At 34.1% G+C, this 24,960-nt stretch overlaps 1 protein-coding gene across 1 annotated transcript; it reads left to right on the top strand.

Moving 5' to 3' along the window:
• Positions 1 to 2,709: 2,709 nt before the first annotated feature.
• On the top strand, positions 2,710 to 4,176 carry LOC123896352. Its single transcript, XM_045946752.1, has one exon. It carries the CDS (start codon positions 2,710 to 2,712, stop codon positions 4,174 to 4,176), a length of 1,467 nt encoding a protein of 488 aa, XP_045802708.1.
• The last annotated feature ends 20,784 nt before the right edge of the window (positions 4,177 to 24,960 follow it).

Genomic DNA, 24,960 nt, shown 5'->3' with positions numbered 1-24,960 from the left:
CATCTCTCAGGCAAGTAACGAACTACAGTGCAGCCACGCAGATATCCACTATACATACTCACCAGGTCAAAAGGAAATGCAGCTCTATGGTCTTGAAACGGACGCCATATAACGTCATCCGGGGTCAATGCATCCAGTACTGGTCGATAAGCAGGAAGCTTCACATTCCCTTGCCTATACCTCCACCGCCTAGCTCGAGGTAAACTCGCACCAGGAATATCACAGTCAATACCAGACTCAGCCCGCCTTCCAAGGGTAGGGAAATACTCGTGAATCCAACACTGTTACAACCAAAATTTTCATTATTTCAATAAGCTGAAAAATAATAATGCATCACTTTTTACGGACAGTTACATATAGCGGCAATACACATAACATACTCATGAAATGAAAATAATTAAGAATAATAATTACTAAATTGTTACATAAAACATGAAATGAAAATTATCAAGAAAATAGTAGCTGAAAAATGAAACGGATATTAAATACCTGTAAAAGTGTCGCATACCCAGCGAGTCCCTTTGTGGTAAAGATAGAAGCATCATTCAAGGTGTCATATAATTCAACCAAGGCAATTGCACCCCAAGCAAATCTACTACATGTAGGCAAAACCCTAAACATCGGTAGATATTTTGCATCCACTCGTGTAAAACTCTTGTCAGTGCAAATGGTACTGTTGAGACAAAATCCTATTTTGATGTTTTAAAGATAACAACCCTTAATTAAATTTTAATTTGATTCTGATCATTTTGTGATCTAACAAGTGCTCTTGAGTGATTTAATTTAAGAACAGATGCAATGGATTAAATTAACCTTGTTTCACTCATAAGAAAAGAATCAAGCACGTTTTAGACAAATCTGCCTCAAGAGAATGATCTCAGATTGGTCTCCAGACTTATGTGTTCTAAAGCATAAGCACTTATTCAAGTCAACTGGTACAAGACAAGAAAGAACTTTTAAGTTGGACTTATTAAAGGATCATAACAGTGCAAATAAGTCATTTAAGGCAAGGAATTGATTTTGGTTCTTGAGCTTACTCGAATAAGCTTCTTTAAGGAATAATAACTTCACATCTTGCAACAAGGCTTTATGTTCTCCAAGAACATCATTAAAGAAGTTAATCTAGACCAATGAGAACTCAGCAACAAGTACATACAGCTTGCAATGAAGGTTCATATCTGATCCAAAGTACAAGCTTATGACATGGGTGGCTACACTCTCCCATAAAATAGTACTTATCTCACTATTCATGTGTCCTTTGAAGGACAAGTGAACAGTGGCTACTCTATGCCTTTGATGAAGAGTTTACAGCTGTTTGACAACTTGCAACAGCTATATTTTCGTTGGACCTTATCCACACCATCTCAGAGAATGGTCTCCAGCGTCCTGGAGAATGATCTCCCAGTTTCTGCACTTAGGTGGCAATCTTATCCAAATGAATTCAAATCTTATTTTCCCACATGGGAAATACATTTGCAAGGGATATACACTCAGAGACAACTCATTGACAGTTGGTGGAAGAATATTTCTGACCAACAAGTACAATGTGACAGTCAGAGACCATTAGAAGAATGATCTCCTGGAGCATCTCAAAGACAAAATCACATGGGCTGTTTTGTTTCTCTCACAACGGCTAGTTCCTCACTCACAACGGATATGTGTGATGTCCAAGCAACAAAGGAGCATCTCCATCTATAAATAGCACGTTGGTTTAATTGGAAGAGCAAGAACTTCAAGCACACAAAGCAATCTAATACATTCAAACAAGCTCTCCTTTTCACTCTTACTCTAAAGCTCTTTAGAAATCTAGGATCATATATTTGTAGAGTACTTTGAGTGTATCAATTTGTAAGCTTCACATCCGGTTAGGTGTATAAGCTTAGATCCAAAGAAATTATTTGAAAAACCTTAGGATTCTCTCAAGTCAATTGGGTATAATTGATTGAGGTAGAGCAGCTGGTTATAGCTGGATACTTTGTGATCTTGGTTTAAGATCATAAAGGGTCTTTGATCTGGGCTTAGATCAAAGGGAAGTTTTCTGTAATCTTGGTCTAGATTATAGTGGATAATCTCACGCAAGTGGGGACTGGAGTAGCCCATACTATTAAGGGGTGAACCAGGATAAATTCTTTGTGTGATCTTCTCTTCCCTTACTCTTTTATTTGTGCAAACACTAACTCACACGAATCACTATATTGCACTTACATTCGAGGAGAACGTTCTCCAGTTAATCTAACCATTTACTATCGTAGTGTGTTATTGTGCTTAAATTGTTTTGCAGTTAAATTTTTAAAGGGTCACAATTCAAACCCCCCTTTCTTGTGACAAACATTGTTACTTCAATTGGTATCAGAGCCTGGTTCTAAAAGCTAAGCATCTAACAAGTGCTTGAGGAAAAGATTCAGGAAGGAAGTAATGTCTAAACCTGCAAAATTCATCTCAGAAGGAGGATCATCAAATAGACCACCTCTTTTTGAAGGAAATGACTACTACTACTGGAAAGACAAGATGGAATTGTTTCTTAGGTCACAAGATATCAATATGTGGGCTGTAGTAGAAGTTGGAGACTATGCTCCACTGGTCAAAGACTCATTCACACCAAAACCACAGCTTGAGTGGACAACTCAAGAATCTGACAGGGTACTACTAAACACTAAAGCTCAATTATTTATTAAAAGTGCTTTGTGCAGGGAAGAATATGACAGGATCATGGAATGCAAGACGGCCAAAGATATGTGGACCACTCTTCAAACACACCATGAAGGAACCAGCCACATAAAAGAAACAAGGATTGACATAGGAGTAAGAAAGTTTGAACTGTTTGAAATGAGTAACAGTGAAACTATAGATCAAATGTATGGAAGGTTTACAGTTATCATAAATGAGCTAAATTCTCTTGGTAAAAAATATACCACACATGAGAGAATAAGAAAGCTACTAAGATGTCTACCAGAAGAATGGAGACACATAGTAACTGCAATAACTGTAGCAAAAGATCTCAAAACAATGGATCTGGAAGATTTCATTGGATCCTTAAAAGCTCATGAAGCAATACTTCAAGAAAAGAAACCAGCAAAGAACAAAATGATTGCTCTAGAATCACAAGTAGAAGAGAACTTAAAAAGAGAAATAAGATGTGATGAAGAGAATCATCTTCAACAAGACGATGAGGAAGAAATGGCTTTTCTCTCGAGAAGAATCCAAAAGCTAATGATGAGAAGAAATCAAATCAAAAGATCATTCCCACCAAGAAGAAATGAAGCTGACCTAAGCCAAGTAAAATGCTACGGATGCAATCAAACTGGACATTACAAAAATGAATGTCCAAATCTAAAGCAAAGAAAACCTCCCTACAAATCTATGATGGCTACATGGGACGATCTAGAAGAAATACCAGAAGAAGAAGAAGCAAATGTTTGCCTAATGACAAGAACTGACTTTGATGAGGTAAACCTTGAACCTTGTTCATCATGCATGAAAACTGAAAAATTATTTGATAATCTCTTATATGATTCACAGATTACTGCTCAAAAATATGATCAACTTAAAATTGAACTTACTAGAGTAATTCAAGAAAAAGATGAATATAAAACTAAAAATAAAATTTTAGAAGAAACTTTGAAAAAAGCTCAGCATGATCTAGATAAAGTTTATAAGTTAAAAGAAAACTTAGAACTAAAACAAAGTGTTTCAGTTTTAGAAAAAGACATAACCAAATGTGTGAAAGCTACTGAAACTTTTGAAAATATTATAGGAGTTCAACAAAGAGTTGTTGATAAAGATGGAATAGGTTCTAAAACGTATCAAACAATTTATGATAAAAATTTCTTACCTAAAAAGGATCAAAAAATAAAAAGACTATTTTGTTCCTTCTGTCATAAACATGGACATATAAGATACTTTTGCTTTAAGAAAAGATCTACACACCATGTAAAAGATCATTCTCCAGATAATCTCCAAAACTATTTTCAAAAGAAATCATACAAAAGATCACCTCATAAGAAAATACCATTTAAAAACACTAACCATCAAGGACCCAAAACACTATGGGTACCAAAAGTCTTACTAAACTCAAATGCAGGAATGTCTGCTAGCAGTCAAGAAAAAGCCATGGTACTTGGACAGTGGCTGCTCGAGGCACATGACCGGAGACAGACACAGCTTCCTTTCCCTTGAGGAAAAGGAAGGAGGAACCGTTACCTTTGGTAATAATGAAAAAGCTAGTATCAAAGGTAAAGGTATAATAGGTAAAATTAATTCTGCTAAATTAGAAAATGTTCATTATGTAGAGGGTCTAGAACATAACTTAATAAGTATTAGTCAACTGTGTGATAATGGTCTTGAAGTAATTTTTAAAACTCATACATGTGAAATTAAGCAAATATCTACTGGAAAAACTCTTTTTAATGGATCAAGAAAAAAGAATGTATATGTCATATATCTAGATGAACTGCCTGTTGAGTCGTTGATCAGTGCATTTTAATGCACATTCTTTTACTATTGTACTAGTGTATTCCTATGGTTTAATTTACTATTTTTACTATTTTAATGTGTTTTTATATTTAAGTTTATTTCTAACTTTATTTTATTTTCGCACTTAATTTATGAATAAATAGCACTTTGACACCCTTCCAGTCCGCAGGTCATAACTGGAGCTACGAATATCGGATTGAGGCGCCGGAAGATGCGTTGGAAAGCTGAGATCAAGAGCTACAACTTTTATGTTGAGGCCAAAACCCAGTTCGGAGCGCAAGTGTGTCAAATATTTACGTTTATGTTCCAGACTTTATGAAAATAATGTAATTTCGGGTCAAACTTATGTTTTTCGACCCGTAGCTTTTTAAGCCCAATTTTCTCTGAGTACTTAAGCAAAAACACAACTAGGGTTTCAGGAATTCTGATTTCACGCAAAAAAATAGAAAAGAAAGGCTGCTACATTCTCATGGAGAACTAGCAACCCTAGGTTGATCCATTGGTATACGGGAACATCGTTCATGACTTCTTGAGGTTCAATTCTTAATAGTAATTCAGTTTATTTATTTATTGTCTTCTCTTATCAATTCATGCTCTTTATTTATTTATGAAACTCGAATATAGTGATGCTTAATCTCTATTTTGAGTTATATATTATGAGACTTTTCGGATTGATTCATCGCTTGTATGACTAGTTCGAATAGGAATTGATATAGGTTTTTTTCGCGCTTAGCAAAAAAGGGTTGGTCGAAATCTGTCATGATACAAACCGTGTTCTAAGTGACGCTTGTTCACTACTCATGGTTAGTTGAACACATTCTTTGCTTAATCGAATGAATTCGTATAAACTGTTTATCGCTTGTATAATCGGTCTTATAAACCAACCAAGGCATGAATATATAAACAATATTTTATGTGAACCGAGGATAGAATCATAACGAAGTTTTCCTAAAACCAATGGATTGATCGTCTTTTTATCAATTGAATTTCTAATACTACTCTTTCGATCTAAACAAACCCAAAACCCCATATTTAATTGTGTTATTCATTTTTCTTATTTTTACTAATTATTAAATTAGAGGTCCTTGTGAGACGACCAAGGTTAACTACCTTGTTACTACTTTTCTTAATTAAAACTTATTTTGATCGCGAAACGACAGCGATCAAATTGGCGCCGTTGCCGGGGATCTCTGATTAGAATTAGTAAAATTGAGAATCAACTAACATTACTAACAATTTTTGTTTTGTGAGTTTCTGCTGTGTTACAGGTTCTGACGTTGAATTTTGCATTGAAGCTGAAAAAAATAATCGATTTTCGGCCAACAGCTCAGATTGGTCCGAAATTTGGTCACGAAATCAGAAATAAATCAGAGAATAATACTTTTGTATCAAAGATACAAAATTTCAGGCTGAAAATCCGAAATTCCTTCGTTTAGACCACTTTATATTTTGTTTTAATTTTCGATATATTTAAAAAAATCTGGAAAAATTATATTTAGATCTTCTTAAATTTTAGAGATTTTAGGTGGTATATTTATTTTTTTTAGATTTTGTTTGACACGATTTTTTATTTTTCTATTCATTTTTGTTTAGACCCAAAAAAAAAAAAAATAAATAAAAAAAACTTAAAAAAAATGGGTACCTCATTGGATGAATTAGCCTATCTTATTAATTTGTTGGAAGCAAGAGAACAACAAGCATGCTTTCAAAATCATATTCCACTTTTGTTTTGTAATTTTTGTGGATCAAACTATCATAGTATGGATGCATGTCCTATATTGTTCGATACTAGTTTTACTGGTATGAACCAATTTGTAGGGGTTGAAGATAATTCGCAATTTCAACAACATATGCAATCTCTTCAAGTTATGAAAGTCCAGCCTGATCATGTTGAACAAATAGTCTCCATCGACCATCAAATTCAAGAGAACAAGATGTCTCATGATAATGTACAACCTGTTGCGCCACTGGAGGTAATGCAATGTGATACAAGTCTTAATGACTCTCCAGGTGAGCCCATTAAAACACTGTTTACTTCATCTCATGAACACAAAGTAAATAGCATGAACTCAAGTGAATGCGTGAAAGAGATTACACCACAAAATGCTTTACAATCTGATTTGGATGAATTACATACTTCGCTTGAAGTAGATAAATCTTTTGAAATTTTTTCTTGTGAATGTGGTGTTTGTAATGTTTGTCTTGAGATCAATGCAGCTATTTTAAGTGAAGATATTTTGATGCCGACAACCACTTGTGCAGAAATTCAAGCAAATTCAGTAACTCTTGTAGTTGACAGCAAAAATGTGGATTTTAGTCGGAAGAAACCATTGACTATAGAAAAAAAATTGTTGGTGGAACCTTTGATTAAGCCAAGAAACATGCAGTTGTCCTTCACCATTTGTGCATCTCTTCCACCCAATTTATCTGACTCACAAACTAACCGTGGATTGTCTGATTTCCATGCTTTTGTTATTGCAGGTGTACCATATGTGCTGGCTATTCCTCCCAAGCCACCAGATTTTTTACTAATATCTAAGTTCATCTGCTATTTGCTTTTTCCCGTTTCATGTATTCGAAGTGCAGAAAGGCCTCCTCCAAAACCACCAGACATGAAAGCTACACCTTAGCCCTCGGGTGTGTTCCTTCCTTTTCTTTATGCTTAATGTTATACATTGCGGACAATGTCTGTTTTAAGTGTGGGGGGGACATTTATTTATTTTACTTTCCTGTCAATTAAAAAAATATAATAATAATAAATAAATAAATTTAGCATGCATGCAATTGTTATGAGCAGTTACATGTTTTAGGACTAGAGTAATATAGCTGTAGGATTGGTGAAATTTTTGGAAATTCTCGTTTTCGTACTTGATATGATAATCTTTGCACCTTAATGCACAACTGCTGAAAACCTTGCAAACTTAGTAGTGGCTTGATAAATCTTTAAAATACACAGTCATTATCCTAAGTTGTCTAAGTATAGAATACGATAAAGAGGTATGATTAGGACTAAGTTTGGGGGAAAACTGAATTACTTGATTGTAGGATCATGGCTAGATTAAATGATGGGATACTACACAATAAAAAATTTAAAAAAAATAAAATAAAAATAGAATAAGTTCCTGTGCCCGAAACTGGAGGAACAATAATGAATATGTTGAGTTCCTGTGCCTAAAACTGGAGGAACAAATGCTGTGTAGGGTGCTTTATTCGGAGTAACAGGTTGGACTCATTACAAGTGAGATCCCGTCAGGTGAAAAGGTAGAGTAGCACCTAAAGCATAACTAAAATGAACTTAAGTGGTATCCCTGCGTATAAAAATCAAAAAGCCTGTGAGAACAAGAAAAGAATAGCTTCCCCTCAAGCTGAAATCTAAACTCAAACTCTGAGTTGTAGGAAAGAAAAGGTAGCTTAGTATCCTGACTGTGTAGTTTATGAGAAGGATCATGTCATGACTCTGGTTGACAGTAATAGGCAGTTCACACACACACGCATGATTATCATTGATAGTTGACATACAAGAGTTATGCCAATCTTTGAAAAACAATCCAAGGCTTGTAGCTTGAATCTTAGAATGTGTTGGTACTTGTGACGTTGTAGCATGCTTGTTTGTGTTTTAAATTTTTAGTTTAAGTCTTTAATCCTAAGTTTTGCTCGGAGTGCAAAAGTTCAAGTGTGGGGGAATTTGATCAGTGCATTTTAATGCACATTCTTTTACTATTGTACTAGTGTATTCCTATGGTTTAATTTACTATTTTTACTATTTTAATGTGTTTTTATATTTAAGTTTATTTCTAACTTTATTTTATTTTCGCACTTAATTTATGAATAAATAGCACTTTGACACCCTTCCAGTCCGCAGGTCATAACTGGAGCTACGAATATCGGATTGAGGCGCCGGAAGATGCGTTGGAAAGCTGAGATCAAGAGCTACAACTTTTATGTTGAGGCCAAAACCCAGTTCGGAGCGCAAGTGTGTCAAATATTTACGTTTATGTTCCAGACTTTATGAAAATAATGTAATTTCGGGTCAAACTTATGTTTTTCGACCCGTAGCTTTTTAAGCCCAATTTTCTCTGAGTACTTAAGCAAAAACACAACTAGGGTTTCAGGAATTCTGATTTCACGCAAAAAAATAGAAAAGAAAGGCTGCTACATTCTCATGGAGAACTAGCAACCCTAGGTTGATCCATTGGTATACGGGAACATCGTTCATGACTTCTTGAGGTTCAATTCTTAATAGTAATTCAGTTTATTTATTTATTGTCTTCTCTTATCAATTCATGCTCTTTATTTATTTATGAAACTCGAATATAGTGATGCTTAATCTCTATTTTGAGTTATATATTATGAGACTTTTCGGATTGATTCATCGCTTGTATGACTAGTTCGAATAGGAATTGATATAGGTTTTTTTCGCGCTTAGCAAAAAAGGGTTGGTCGAAATCTGTCATGATACAAACCGTGTTCTAAGTGACGCTTGTTCACTACTCATGGTTAGTTGAACACATTCTTTGCTTAATCGAATGAATTCGTATAAACTGTTTATCGCTTGTATAATCGGTCTTATAAACCAACCAAGGCATGAATATATAAACAATATTTTATGTGAACCGAGGATAGAATCATAACGAAGTTTTCCTAAAACCAATGGATTGATCGTCTTTTTATCAATTGAATTTCTAATACTACTCTTTCGATCTAAACAAACCCAAAACCCCATATTTAATTGTGTTATTCATTTTTCTTATTTTTACTAATTATTAAATTAGAGGTCCTTGTGAGACGACCAAGGTTAACTACCTTGTTACTACTTTTCTTAATTAAAACTTATTTTGATCGCGAAACGACAGCGATCAGTCGTGTTTTGTATCTCTTGAAAAGGATAAATGGATTTGGCACAAAAGGGCAGGACATGTAAATATGAGGACAATTGCAAAACTTTCTCAACTTGATCTAGTAAGAGGATTACCAAAGATAAGTTTTGACAAAGATAAATTATGTGAAAGTTGTACAAAAGGAAAACAAACCAAAAGTAGTTTTAAACCTAAAGACTTTATTTCAACTAAAAGACCTCTTGAATTACTTCACATAGATTTGTTTGGACCTGTCAAAACTACTAGTCTAGGTGGTAAAAATTATGGCTTTGTTATTGTTGATGACTACTCTAGATACACATGGGTTTTGTTTTTAAAAAGTAAAGATGAATCTTTTGAATCTTTTAAAATCTTTTGTAAAAAGGTTCAAAATGAAAAAGGTTCAAATATCATTTCCATAAGAAGTGATCATGGTGGAGAATTTGAAAACTCCTATTTTGAATCATTCTTCAATGAAAATGGTATTTCTCACAACTTTTCTTGTCCAAGAACTCCTCAACAAAATGGAGTTGTTGAAAGGAAAAATAGAACCTTACAAGAAATGGCAAGAACTATGATAGATGAATCCAATGTTGAAAAATACTTTTGGGCTGAAGCTATCAACACTGCTTGCTATATCTTGAATAGAATGTCTATAAGAAAAGTTTTAAACAAAACACCTTATGAACTTTGGAAAGATAAAAAACCAAATGTCTCTTATTTTCACATTTTTGGGTGTTATTGTTACATCTTAAATATTAAAGATAATCTAGGAAAATTTGACTCTAAATCTGATAAAGGAATTTTCTTAGGATACTCTCTAACCTCTAAAGCATATAGAGTTTATAATCTAACATCAAAATCTTTAGAAGAAAGCATGCATGTAAAATTTGATGAATTTGATGATATATCATGTGTAAGAGAAATAGATGATGAAGATGAGCAAAACTCATCAAAAGAACAAGTTATAGAACAGGAATCACCACCACAAGAACCTCCTAGAACTTGGAAGGTTGTAAGCAATGTTGGAGTAAGCCCTAAGAGCCAATCTATTTTCATAGTATTTGCTTTAGGAGTTTGAATATAAATATGGCATTTCTTTATTATATTTGTAAGGTTGCAAAATAATGAAGTCCCTAGAATAGAAAGTCCGTTTAATAATTAAGTGTGACTTAATCATGAGATAATATTAAACATAAGGACACTATTCTTAAAGTATCCGTAGTCGAGCTTTAAGGTAAAGGGGATAACCTTAAAGCATAAAGACTATTATGAAGATAGACTGATGATCACATCTCATGGATCATGGGATAAGGAGTTATCAAGTCTTGACGTAGGTATAAATATTAGGAGTAATATTTATACTGGATTGACCCGCTATGAGAGTACTACATGCAAAGTTATGCAAAGTGTCATAAGTTACTCTCATGGTGATAATGGTGTAAACCGCCCTTAGACCTGAAACCACTTTGTACCCTAGATGTGGAGTCAAGTACTTTGTTGCTGATCTAACGTTGTCCGTAACAGGATAACCATAAAGGCAGTTGATGGGTACTTCACAAAGCATGCTGAGGGACAGTAGTGACCTAGATGGAATTTGCCAATCCTGCATAACAGGATAAATGTCATGGGCCCAATATTGAACTGGACAAAGATGACACCAAGTATGTTTTGTGTTCAATATAGACATAAAGGGCAAAGGGGTAATTATACACACTGATATTATCACAAGAGGTTATGTTTAGATCACATGTTAATTTCTCGTAACTTGAGTAGCAGTGATGTGTTGCTAGATACCGCTCACTGTTTATTGTAATAAATAGTGATTTATTATAATTGTCAATGTTACGAAAACCTACAGGGTCACACACATAAGAACAATCTAGTGAGATTGGAACACCGTAAGGTACGGTGCACCTTGGAGAAATAAGGAAATATGATAAGGGAATTATGGTAATTAAAATGAGCATTACATCATATGGTATGATGTAGCAAGAAGGGGGTGCAAATATGTACTAGACATATTTACATGAGAATGGCGCCCACTATAGCCCATTTAGTTAAAAGGGCTTTAGTGTAATTTTGCCATGGCAAGTGGTTCTATAAATAGAACCCTTGTGGTAAGGAGAAATAGTTACACACTTTTGTTACTCATTCTCATGAGCCTTTGTTCTCTCCTCTCTTGAGAAACCCTAATCACCTTTCTAGAGTTTTTGTGAAAAACCCTAATCCTTATTTTGTGCCTCCTTTCTCCTAACCCTTCAAACCATTGGAGCTAGCACTCCATTGAAGGTTGTTGTTCGTGTGGACTGGCTAGAGGCGTTATACCTTTAACGCTTGTGATCAAATTCGTTGGTGACTTGGTGGTGACCTTGTTCGTGACGGTTCGAGGTTCTTGTTCGTGACCTTGTTCGTGATTCGAAGTGTTCGATAGCCGTTCGTGATTTAAAGGGAGTTTTCGAACCAAAAGGTAAAACTCTAAACACAATTCATGACCATTCGTAAGGATCACAAAAGGAAAATTTTAAAATTCCGCTGCTTTTATCGTATCAATTTTCCTTCAGTGGTATCAGAGCCACTTACGAAACCATGAATTGATGTTTGTTTAAATTCATGAATTCAGTTTTAATATGATTAAAACAGTTAATAAAAGATTAAAATCGAGTAATTAAAATTTGACGGTTGTTTGTGTATAAATTGGATGATTAACATTGAAACGGCTCCGGAATCCGACACTTGTATGGTGGAGCATGCGATATGTTGATTGTCCTAAGGTTACACGAACAAGAACGGTCAATACTTACATGTGATGTAAGTTTTGTGTATGAATTGGGTAATTAACATTGAAACGGCTTCGGAATCCGACACTTGTATGGTGAAGCATGCGATATGTTAATTGTCCTAAGGTTACACAATCAAGAACGGCCATAAACTTATATATGATATAAGTAACCGTAATGCAAAATGGTGTATGTGATATACCGTTAGTAATTTCGTTAAAATTATTATGAAAGTTATTCAATTAAAGCGAGCCGTGTTCATTTGTTTCGGAATCCGACATTTGTATGGTGAAACAATGACATGTTGATCAATTGGATTGAATTTGGTCATAAGGAATTTTGACGGCATGAAAGGGTTGCACAAATGTTGTGTCATTAAAATTAGGATTTGCAAAACGTATCAAGTGTTGATGCGAAAAGTAGATGATAAATATATTTAATTTTGAAATCGTTTCAAAATTCTAGAAATATCTTTTAAAATTGTTTTAATATCATCAATTTTGGAAATATTTTATTCAAAAGGGTTTTGATTAAATAATTTTCCATATTTGACAAATATATTTAATTATGAAATCGTTTCAAATCTCTAGAAATATCTTTTAAAATTGTTTTAAAAGATAATATTACCAATTTTGGAAATATTTTATTCAAAAAGGTTTTGATTAAATAATTTTCCATATTTGGAGAATTGTCAAAAGATTTAATTCTACTTTAAAATAATGTTATTTATTTTAGCAAATTTTGATTCGAAATATTTAATTGTGAATTAAATATTTGAATCAAACTTACCTGATTTGATCAATCGCCGGATTTAATTAATTATGAGACTTTAATAATAATAAAGTTTGTTTGTTATTATTATATTTGATGATCGGTTATGGCCTTAGTTTATTTATTTTATTGCATTTGGTTTTTAAATACGGCCTGCGTGTCGTGCCTTATCTCTATTCTCTATATTCTCTTCTCATCCACTCCCTCGTATGTAAAACGAGTATTCTTTTATATTATTATGTAATATTATGAAGAAGAAGAACAATGGAGGTCAACCTTGGAGATCATGCTTGGAGAAGTATAGATCGTTTTAGGTTAGATTAGGTTCTCTCATTGGCTTGGGAGAACAAATGCGCTATGGGCCATAACTGTTTCATTTTATTATATTATGTATGTTGATGCATGTTATGTATGGAGTGACGTCATTGTATGTAAGCCGTGGTAAGGTGAGATCAAATTAATTATAAAAGCCCTCAAAGGAATTAATATTAAGTTTTATTGCTTTCCAACGAATAGCGCCCTTCAAGATCAATATCGATCAATGTAGGTTTTGCCAACGCGAAGTGCATTGTCAATATTGATAAGTTGCGGTGAGGTAATTTATTTATCCGATCGCTATTTAATGGGTCTAACTTAACTAAAGAAAATATAATAAGATTATATGACTTTAGAAGCAAGTATTGGGTCATTCCATGTGATGGATTAGAATAAGTGTTATTCACCCAATAGAAAGGATATGAGAGTTGTATGAGATACAATTGGAAAGGAGTTTCCTACCTAAATAACTAAGTTTTGTGTAATCAGCCCAACGCTGACTTAAAACGAAGTGAAATATGGATCTCATTCTCACTAGAAAATCTTCCAACGGGATTTTCCGAATCAAATGTCGAGGGTCATTTGTTTTGAGTAAAATAGTGAGAGAGCGTATTTAATTAAAGACCAAATTAAATATGATTTAGTCATAATATCTTACATATCTTTGTAATTAGAATTTCGAAATACAATACATATTAAGTTGTCCTTATGAAGGACAAGATTTTCAGAAAGGAGTTTCTGTATTGGTACAAATTGAGAATTGTTCTCAAATGCGAGAAAACTATAAGTCTTGAACTATAAACTGTGAACAACCTACCATAACTAGATTGGAAAAGGGATACTTGTTAGAAGCATCAAGTTGACGTCTAGATATAGAATATATAATAAATGATGTGATCATTTAATCTCAAGTAAGATCCTTTTGAAAGAACTTTAGAGTATGATAAATTTCTCAATGGATCAAAAAGTTGGTCATAGGATCAATCTAACAAATTATAATGGAATAGATATAGACAAAATTGTTTTGAATATCTACCGGAATTTGTTGAGTTGAATGAGAATTAATTTGCACTATCAAAGATTTGAGATATAATATAAATAAGATTTATATTCCTCTTATTTGAATAGTACAAAATGGTTGTCAAAGTAGAACGGCTATGGTTAGACCATTAAATAAAAATGACGTAAATAGTTCTTGGAAGAGTCAAACCAAAAGTATGAAGTGAGACTTCAATAATGCACATATTGTTATAGAAAGTCAAAATTTCTATTTCTACATCAAAAGTATATGATACAAGATGTTGAATCTCAATTTTTCGAAAATAGAGATGCTTAAAGAATTAGAACATTGGCTATAATTTTAAGTCAACCCATATCTAAAATGAAAATTGTTTCATTGATAATGAGAGCTTATGCAATGACTTAAAATCGAGTTTGAAATGGAACACAATAATTGTTATTGAATTCCATCTAGTAATAGAAGTAGCAATTGTATATCTTGTATTGACAATATATGAATTGTAGCCTTAAATGATAAGACAAGTAATGGTCCTATCATTTAAGCAAAGTTTTCTATACTATTACTCCAAGTCAAGTAATGGACTAGGGTTCCATGGTCTTGATAGGGTTATCTATAACAATCGTGATAAGAGCCAAATATGATTTGGACCTTAAATATATCAAGAGCATTGTTGTTTAGTACAAATATTCGATGTGTCAATAAAATAACGCATGACCTATTTGAACAATATACATGAGATGTATGTCGACCACTAAACATATTTTGTATATTGAGTTTATTTTACTTCATTAACATTGATGATTAAAATCATTAGATGTTGGTAGGTGTATGACACCAATTAGAAATCTTTGAATTTGTCAAAGAAATTCAACAATGAAGAAAATAGAACTCGACAAAAGTATTTAAGTTATATGAATGAGTCATATCAGTAAATACTTAATTAAAAGACTATAATAACTATTTTATCACATCATGTTTGACATGATTTAAGGATAGTTTAATTATATATTGACTCTTTCTATAAATCTCTTTACTTATAATTAATCTTCACCCACAATTAGTTCCCTTTTAAAATGATCATAAAGACACCATATGCGATATGGAGGTAAGAGTACCAAGTTTGTCTTTATGAGAATTTTGGATTAAAATTTATTAGAAAAATCTAATTCCAAATGAATGAATGAATAAGTGGAAATATCCTAAAGAAAGGGATATTGGTCCTATATCACTCTTAAGGACAAAAGGTTGTTTTGTTGCTAGGTTTGAAACATTCCTCTAGTGGGAGTGTGTCTCTAAAAGAGACAGTGGGAGTGATATAGAACTTGAATAAATTCAAGTACCACAAAACATATTTATTTAAAAGGGAATGCAAACCGGTTCCTCAAGGTTGTTGAAGAACCATTGTTTTAAAGTTGCACAAATCCAAGATAAGTCTAACATATCACATATGGCTACAAGGTATGGTTTTATCATGACTCAGCAATGTGATATGATTCTCATGGAAGATGAGTCTTTGACTTTCTAAAAGGTCGTAAGACGATCTAGATTATGAGAAGTGGCTAAATGCCATGAAATCTCATACAGAATCCATATACACTAACCTTATGTAGATAATGGTTATGTCTTCAAGATGAGTAAGACTCATACGATGAAAGTGAGTATTCTTTTTGAACACTGATATGGATGGTATTAAGAATACCTTATAATATTTGATTGCTTCTGCTAAATGTTGTACTACATGTTTTGGTAGATGGATAACAAAGTTGCATTCCTTAATTGGAATGACCTCATATATATGCGTTGGACATATACGTAAGGGTTTTGTTGATCCAAATGATGCTAGAAAGGTATATAACTTGTAGCTATCTAATTTTGATTAGATAGAGTTCTCAGAAAATTAAATTATTGTTTGTTCCTTTTATGAAGTTTTATGAAAACAAATTAACAAGGACAAACCTATCTAACTTTGATTAGATCGAATAAATTTGAATATTTGTTCCTTTTGAAAGTTTTGTGGAAAACAAATGAAGGACAAATATAAATCTTGTGCATACAAAGTTTTAGTGGGAGTGATAATATCTGATATCATATTAATCATCAAGACATTTTTCTTATACATGTGAGACATGACTAGGAAAATAACTCTTGATGAAACACTTAGGCAAGAATTCCTAAAGAGTTAGGAATAACCTATGTACCAAAATTGAAATTAGTGTTTGACACTAACTTACCTTCAAGAATATCCCTAAGGACCTTAAAGGAACTAAGGCCTATTTCTTGAAATAGATAGGTATGGGAAGGATCATTATAAGGAAGTTATAATGAAGGAAGTTTCCATACCAATGTATTGTATATCATGGCTGAATACAAGCATTGAAAGCTATAAGATAAGCTTCGTAATATGTTTGTTTCAGTTAAATAAGTTGAGTATTTAAGATTGGATCGTTTGGCTCATGATTGAGCTAAAGATATGTTTCCGGTGTTACAAGTCACATTAATCACATTAGTGATGGTAATAGTTTAATCTTGCAAGAACACTTGAAAATAGATCTCACCGACGATTCATGAATATACTTAGACACTTATATATTTCGATAGAGATCGAAATAGAACGTTGGAAGATACGTAAGATACCAACATAGGAAATAGTTCCTTATCCACTAACAAAGCCTCTTGCGCAGTTGAAGCGTGATGGGCATACTAAGTCTATAGGTATTAAGAGAAACCTAGATTGACTTTAGTGCTAGTGGGAGATTGTTGGAGTAAGCCCTAAGAGCCAATCTATTTTCATAGTATTTGCTTTAGGAGTTTGAATATAAATATGGCATTTCTTTATTATATTTGTAAGGTTGCAAAATAATGAAGTCCCTAGAATAGAAAGTCCGTTTAATAATTAAGTGTGACTTAATCATGAGATAATATTAAACATAAGGACACTATTCTTAAAGTATCCGTAGTCGAGCTTTAAGGTAAAGGGGATAACCTTAAAGCATAAAGACTATTATGAAGATAGACTGATGATCACATCTCATGGATCATGGGATAAGGAGTTATCAAGTCTTGACGTAGGTATAAATATTAGGAGTAATATTTATACTGGATTGACCCGCTATGAGAGTACTACATGCAAAGTTATGCAAAGTGTCATAAGTTACTCTCATGGTGATAATGGTGTAAACCGCCCTTAGACCTGAAACCACTTTGTACCCTAGATGTGGAGTCAAGTACTTTGTTGCTGATCTAACGTTGTCCGTAACAGGATAACCATAAAGGCAGTTGATGGGTACTTCACAAAGCATGCTGAGGGACAGTAGTGACCTAGATGGAATTTGCCAATCCTGCATAACAGGATAAATGTCATGGGCCCAATATTGAACTGGACAAAGATGACACCAAGTATGTTTTGTGTTCAATATAGACATAAAGGGCAAAGGGGTAATTATACACACTGATATTATCACAAGAGGTTATGTTTAGATCACATGTTAATTTCTCGTAACTTGAGTAGCAGTGATGTGTTGCTAGATACCGCTCACTGTTTATTGTAATAAATAGTGATTTATTATAATTGTCAATGTTACGAAAACCTACAGGGTCACACACATAAGAACAATCTAGTGAGATTGGAACACCGTAAGGTACGGTGCACCTTGGAGAAATAAGGAAATATGATAAGGGAATTATGGTAATTAAAATGAGCATTACATCATATGGTATGATGTAGCAAGAAGGGGGTGCAAATATGTACTAGACATATTTACATGAGAATGGCGCCCACTATAGCCCATTTAGTTAAAAGGGCTTTAGTGTAATTTTGCCATGGCAAGTGGTTCTATAAATAGAACCCTTGTGGTAAGGAGAAATAGTTACACACTTTTGTTACTCATTCTCATGAGCCTTTGTTCTCTCCTCTCTTGAGAAACCCTAATCACCTTTCTAGAGTTTTTGTGAAAAACCCTAATCCTTATTTTGTGCCTCCTTTCTCCTAACCCTTCAAACCATTGGAGCTAGCACTCCATTGAAGGTTGTTGTTCGTGTGGACTGGCTAGAGGCGTTATACCTTTAACGCTTGTGATCAAATTCGTTGGTGACTTGGTGGTGACCTTGTTCGTGACGGTTCGAGGTTCTTGTTCGTGACCTTGTTCGTGATTCGAAGTGTTCGATAGCCGTTCGTGATTTAAAGGGAGTTTTCGAACCAAAAGGTAAAACTCTAAACACAATTCATGACCATTCGTAAGGATCACAAAAGGAAAATTTTAAAATTCCGCTGCTTTTATCGTATCAATTTTCCTTCAAGCAATCACCCTCAAGAACAAATAATAGGTGACACTGCAGAAGGTGTAAGAACCAGAAGATCATTTCAAGTTGATGAGAACAATCTAGCTATGATCTCTCAAATTGAGCCAAAATCCATAGAAGAAGCAATCACTGATGAATCATGGATAATTGCTATGAAAGAAGAACTTTCACAATTTGAGAAGAATGAAGTTTGGAAGCTAGTACCAGATCCTTTAGACCATTCTATCATTGGAACTAGATGGGTCTTCAGAAACAAAATGGATGAAAATGGTAAGGTAATTCGCAACAAAGCAAGACTTGTTGCTCAAGGTTATAATCAACAAGAAGGTATAGACTATGATGAAACATTTGCACCAGTAGCAAGGTTAGAAGCAATAAGAATCTTACTTGCATATGCATCTCATAAATGTTTTAAACTTTTTCAAATGGACGTAAAAAGTGCTTTTCTAAATGGATTTTTAAATGAAGAGGTTTATGTCCATCAACCTCCTGGTTTTAAAAATGAACAAAAACCTAATCATGTTTTTAAACTTACCAAAGCTCTATATGGACTTAAACAAGCACCAAGAGCATGGTATGATAGACTAAGCTCTTTTCTAATTGAAAATGGTTTTTCTAGAGGAAAAATTGATACAACACTTTTTAGAAAAACAAATGAAAATGATTTATTAATTGTACAAGTGTATGTTGACGATATTATATTTGGTGCTACTAATGAAAAAATGTGCGAGGATTTTTCAAACCTTATGCAAAGTGAATTTGAGATGAGCATGATGGGAGAACTCAGATTCTTTCTTGGCTTGCAAATCAAGCAACAAGATGATGGAATTTTTATTAGTCAAGAAAAATACATCAAAGATCTTCTCAAAAAATACAACATGAATGAAGCAAAGATCATGACTACTCCAATGCATCCATCAACAAATTTAGACAAAGATGAAAATGGTAAAAATGTGTCTGAAAAGGAATATAGAGGAATGATTGGATCACTTCTATATTTAACTGCAAGTAGACCAGACATTGTATTCTCAGTTGGTCTTTGTGCAAGATTTCAAACATCTCCAAGAGAATCTCACCTTACAGCAGTCAAAAGGATTTTTAGATATTTGGTGGGAACACCAGATGTTGGGCTATGGTACAAGAAAGGATCTCATTTTGACCTAAAGGCCTATTGTGATGCTGACTATGCTGGTGATAAGCTTGAAAGAAAAAGCACAAGTGGTGCTTGTCAATTTCTTGGTGAAGCTCTTGTAAGTTGGTGCTGTAGAAAGCAAAACACCATAGCACTCTCAACAACTGAAGCAGAATATGTATCAGCTGCAAATTGTTGTTCACAAGTGATATGGATCAAAAACCAGCTTGAGGACTTTTCTCTAAGGTACACAAATATTAAAATTCTGTGTGATAATACTAGTGCCATTAATTTATCAAAGAATCCCATTCAGCATTCTAGATCTAAACATATTGAAATTAAACATCATTTCATACGTGATCATGTTTGCAAAAAGGATATTGAATTAATATTTGTTGACACTGAGTCTCAACTAGCTGATATTTTTACAAAACCTCTAGTTGAAGATCGTTTTAATTTTATTAAAGAAAATTTAAGAATTATAAAAATTCCAGCTGAACATTGTTGAACAAAATTCCTCTTCCTGGAGAACGTCAGGAGAACATTCTTTCCCTGAACGAAAAAGATCATGTCTTAAAAATGATATAAGCTATGTCTGAAAACTCTTGAGTGTTTATTTCTCCAATTAATTATAACTTTTAAATTTTTTACTCTTCCCATGACATTTGTCTCTCTCTTTCTCACGCCTTAACTCTCTCTCTCTCTCTCCTTTTAGTTTTCCTAAGTACAATTTACAACTATTCATAATTGTACTAAGCTACACCTAACCTATCTATCAAATCCTTTCCTATTCTCTAGACACTCTCTCATTAGTGGTTTATTTAATCCAAACAAACTCTACACTCTTTCATCATCACTTCCGTAATCCTTATCTCTTCTCCACTATTCATCAAACCCTCACTGTTCATCTTCCCAAAATCAATTTGATTTCAATGGCTCGATTGAAGAGACCAGCCAACAAGAACAAAATGGAAAGTTGTTCATCCTCTTCTCAAAAGTCAGGTACCAAATCATCCTCCTCTACCTCGTCTAAATCCCTTTCAAATCGTGAAAATGAGATTGAAGTTCAATCAAATCCCTCAAATATTCCTCAAACAAACCAACCCACTTTAGAAACCACACCTGCATCACCACCACCATCAATGGTTCAAATCTCTGAAGTTTTAATTGGAGCCATTCCAATTACTTGTAAAACCGTCATTGAACCCATTCAATGTTCTCAAACCGCTGCTGAAATCAAAACCACCACTCCAAAAATCAAAACTAACCCTATCTCTAAGAAGACTTCAACTTCGAACAAAACCAAAAAATCCAAATCACTTGATGTTTCAAAAGTCAGAAAATCAAGTAGATTAGCCTCAGGTGCTGGGAGAAGACCAGCAATAGATAAAACTGTGTATTCTCTCTCTGATGATGATTCAGAAAATACACACTCAGGCTCTCCAAAAGCCAAATCCGTTCCTGAAATTAAAACCTACTCAAAAAGACCTTCATCGTCCAAACACCACTCCAAACCCTCAAAATCTGAATCTTCTGAAGAAGATATCATGATTAGAAAACTCAAAAAACCTGCTCCTCTTATTCATGAGGATTGTCAACAAAGCTTCGAAATCTTTTCAAAGAAAAAACCTGTTCTTCCTGGTAGAGTGTATAACTTTGATGATCTTATCAACACAGATCATGACCTAACTCAATATACCAACCCTCTTGGATGGACAAACTTGTTCAACATTAGAGAAACTCATTATCCTAACCTTATCTCAGCTTTTTACTTCAATGCTGTTATTTCCTCTGAACAAACCTACATTGCCTCTGAACTCAAAGGAATCAAATTCAAGGTCACTGAACAACTCCTCAGTGAACTCTTAGATGTACCCTCATCTGGTCACAAACTGTATGGAGAAAGCTGGTTCTCCATGGCAGGAGTGAACAAGGAAACATTCATGTCTGAAATCTATGAACCCGGAACCTCTCTCAAAAATCCATCCTCTTCCAAACTTAAACTTGTGTTCAAAATGTTCCACAACATGTGTCTTCATGCCATCTTTCCCAGAAAAGGTAGCAAGGATAAAGTCACTGACAATGATATGTTGATAATGTATCATATGTTCAACAAAATTCCTCTCAACCTACCCTTTGTCATGCTCAAACATATGGTTTCTGTCATTGAAAATGAATTCAGAAAAGTCACTCTTCCTTATGGTATGTTTCTAACAAGAGTCTTCAACAAGTTCAAAGTAAGCTTTGAAGGAGAAGAAGGAAAGAATTCATCTACCACATTCTCTCTAAAGAATATTGGAAGAATGAAGTTCATAGGAGATATTGAAGACCACACCATTAGTGAACAAGGCCAGAAAAGGAAAAGAGAAGAATTTGAAAAGGACAACAATCTGGACCTTCTAGCTGAAGTCATGACTACACAACAGGAAGACCATCCAGAGACCGTTCTCCCTGTCTCAGCTAGTGAAAAAAGCAAGGAAAATGTAAGTGAGAAAACCACCTCCATTCAGTTTAACCCCTTTGTATCCTTAGAATTTGATAACTTAGGACATAACTCTGAAAATCAATTCACCACTGTCTTAACTGATGGTTTTTCAAACAATCCAGTGAATACATCAATTTTCTCACCTTTGATGACATCACCTCAAACCTCTTTCAACACCACCACTTCAGATTTTCTGAGAAATTTCATTCAAACCCCTCCTGAGTATGCTCAGATGCATCAACCTGTGTTTACTGATGCTGGACCATCACTACCTTCTTTTCCTCCAAATTTTGTTTCACTTAGCTCTTTTTGCACAAATATCCCACATGATTCTGCTGCATATCAAAGTTCTGCCAACATCCATTCCTTCACTAACAAGTCTTCCAAAAAATCAAAAGTTGAAAAAGATATGACTAAGATCTTCCAAGCCATCAAAATCAACAACACTCTGATGAACTACACCATCCATGAACACCAACTCTTCAGAACTTGGCTCACAGAAGAATTTTGCCCAGCAATGCGTATCAATCCACCTCCATCCAATCCTCCTCCACAAGTTCCTGATTTTCCAGAACTTGACCAGGATTCCAGCCCTGATAACTCTCCACCAGCTGATCCTTAGAAGCGTTTTCTAATGCCTCCCACCTCTTTTTGCTGTTGACAAAAGGGGGAGAATGAACTCTGTAGTAATTAGGGGGAGATTGTGAAGTTTTTTAGACTCTTTTGAATTGCTATGTTTGTTTCTAATTATGTATTATCAGTCTTAGAATTTGTAGATATAGTTGGAAGTTGTTTTGGTTTCAACTTCTAATTGTATGTTGTTTGAATTCTAAGAATTAGATTATGTTTTAAATTACTTTTATGTTTTGAATCACTTTGTTTTGATCATTAATCATGTACCTGAACAATGTCATATTCTCTGATTATGAGTTTGATTAATGAATGTTATGTTTGATTCAAATTTATGTCTTTACATATTTTTACTCAATTTGCATTTGCATATTTTATAAATTCATAAAGAATGCTAAAATTGAGGGGGAGCTTTATATGATTAAATCACAAGTATTATTACTGAATATGGTTTAATCAGAATCACAATCAAAAATTAATTAAAGGTTTTGTCATCATCAAAAAGGGGGAGATTGTTGAGACAAAATCCTATTTTGATGTTTTAAAGATAACAACCCTTAATTAAATTTTAATTTGATTCTGATCATTTTGTGATCTAACAAGTGCTCTTGAGTGATTTAATTTAAGAACAGATGCAATGGATTAAATTAACCTTGTTTCACTCATAAGAAAAGAATCAAGCACGTTTTAGACAAATCTGCCTCAAGAGAATGATCTCAGATTGGTCTCCAGACTTATGTGTTCTAAAGCATAAGCACTTATTCAAGTCAACTGGTACAAGACAAGAAAGAACTTTTAAGTTGGACTTATTAAAGGATCATAACAGTGCAAATAAGTCATTTAAGGCAAGGAATTGATTTTGGTTCTTGAGCTTACTCGAATAAGCTTCTTTAAGGAATAATAACTTCACATCTTGCAACAAGGCTTTATGTTCTCCAAGAACATCATTAAAGAAGTTAATCTAGACCAATGAGAACTCAGCAACAAGTACATACAGCTTGCAATGAAGGTTCATATCTGATCCAAAGTACAAGCTTATGACATGGGTGGCTACACTCTCCCATAAAATAGTACTTATCTCACTATTCATGTGTCCTTTGAAGGACAAGTGAACAGTGGCTACTCTATGCCTTTGATGAAGAGTTTACAGCTGTTTGACAACTTGCAACAACTTGCAACAGCTATATTTTCGTTGGACCTTATCCACACCATCTCAGAGAATGGTCTTCAGCGTCCTGGAGAATGATCTCCCAGTTTCTGCACTTAGGTGGCAATCTTATCCAAATGAATTCAAATCTTATTTTCCCACATGGGAAATACATTTGCAAGGGATATACACTCAGAGACAACTCATTGACAGTTGGTGGAAGAATATTTCTGACCAACAAGTACAATGTGACAGTCAGAGACCATTAGAAGAATGATCTCCTGGAGCATCTCAAAGACAAAATCACATGGGCTGTTTTGTTTCTCTCACAACGGCTAGTTCCTCACTCACAACGGATATGTGTGATGTCCAAGCAACAAAGGAGCATCTCCATCTATAAATAGCACGTTGGTTTAATTGGAAGAGCAAGAACTTCAAGCACACAAAGCAATCTAATACATTCAAACAAGCTCTCCTTTTCACTCTTACTCTAAAGCTCTTTAGAAATCTAGGATCATATATTTGTAGAGTACTTTGAGTGTATCAATTTGTAAGCTTCACATCCGGTTAGGTGTATAAGCTTAGATCCAAAGAAATTATTTGAAAAACCTTAGGATTCTCTCAAGTCAATTGGGTATAATTGATTGAGGTAGAGCAGCTGGTTATAGCTGGATGCTTTGTGATCTTGGTTTAAGATCATAAAGGGTCTTTGATCTGGGCTTAGATCAAAGGGAAGTTTTCTGTAATCTTGGTCTAGATTATAGTGGATAATCTCACGCAAGTGGGGACTGGAGTAGCCCATACTATTAAGGGGTGAACCAGGATAAATTCTTTGTGTGATCTTCTCTTCCCTTACTCTTTTATTTGTGCAAACACTAACTCACACGAATCACTATATTGCACTTACATTCGAGGAGAACGTTCTCCAGTTAATCTAACCATTTACTATCGTAGTGTGTTATTGTGCTTAAATTGTTTTGCAGTTAAATTTTTAAAGGGTCACAATTCAAACCCCCCTTTCTTGTGACAAACATTGTTACTTCAGGTACAG

Source organism: Trifolium pratense, linkage group LG1, assembly GCF_020283565.1.
Source record: "Trifolium pratense cultivar HEN17-A07 linkage group LG1, ARS_RC_1.1, whole genome shotgun sequence".
NCBI classification, from domain to species: domain Eukaryota; kingdom Viridiplantae; phylum Streptophyta; class Magnoliopsida; order Fabales; family Fabaceae; genus Trifolium; species Trifolium pratense.
This window is presented reverse-complemented; position numbering and strand designations above follow the sequence as displayed.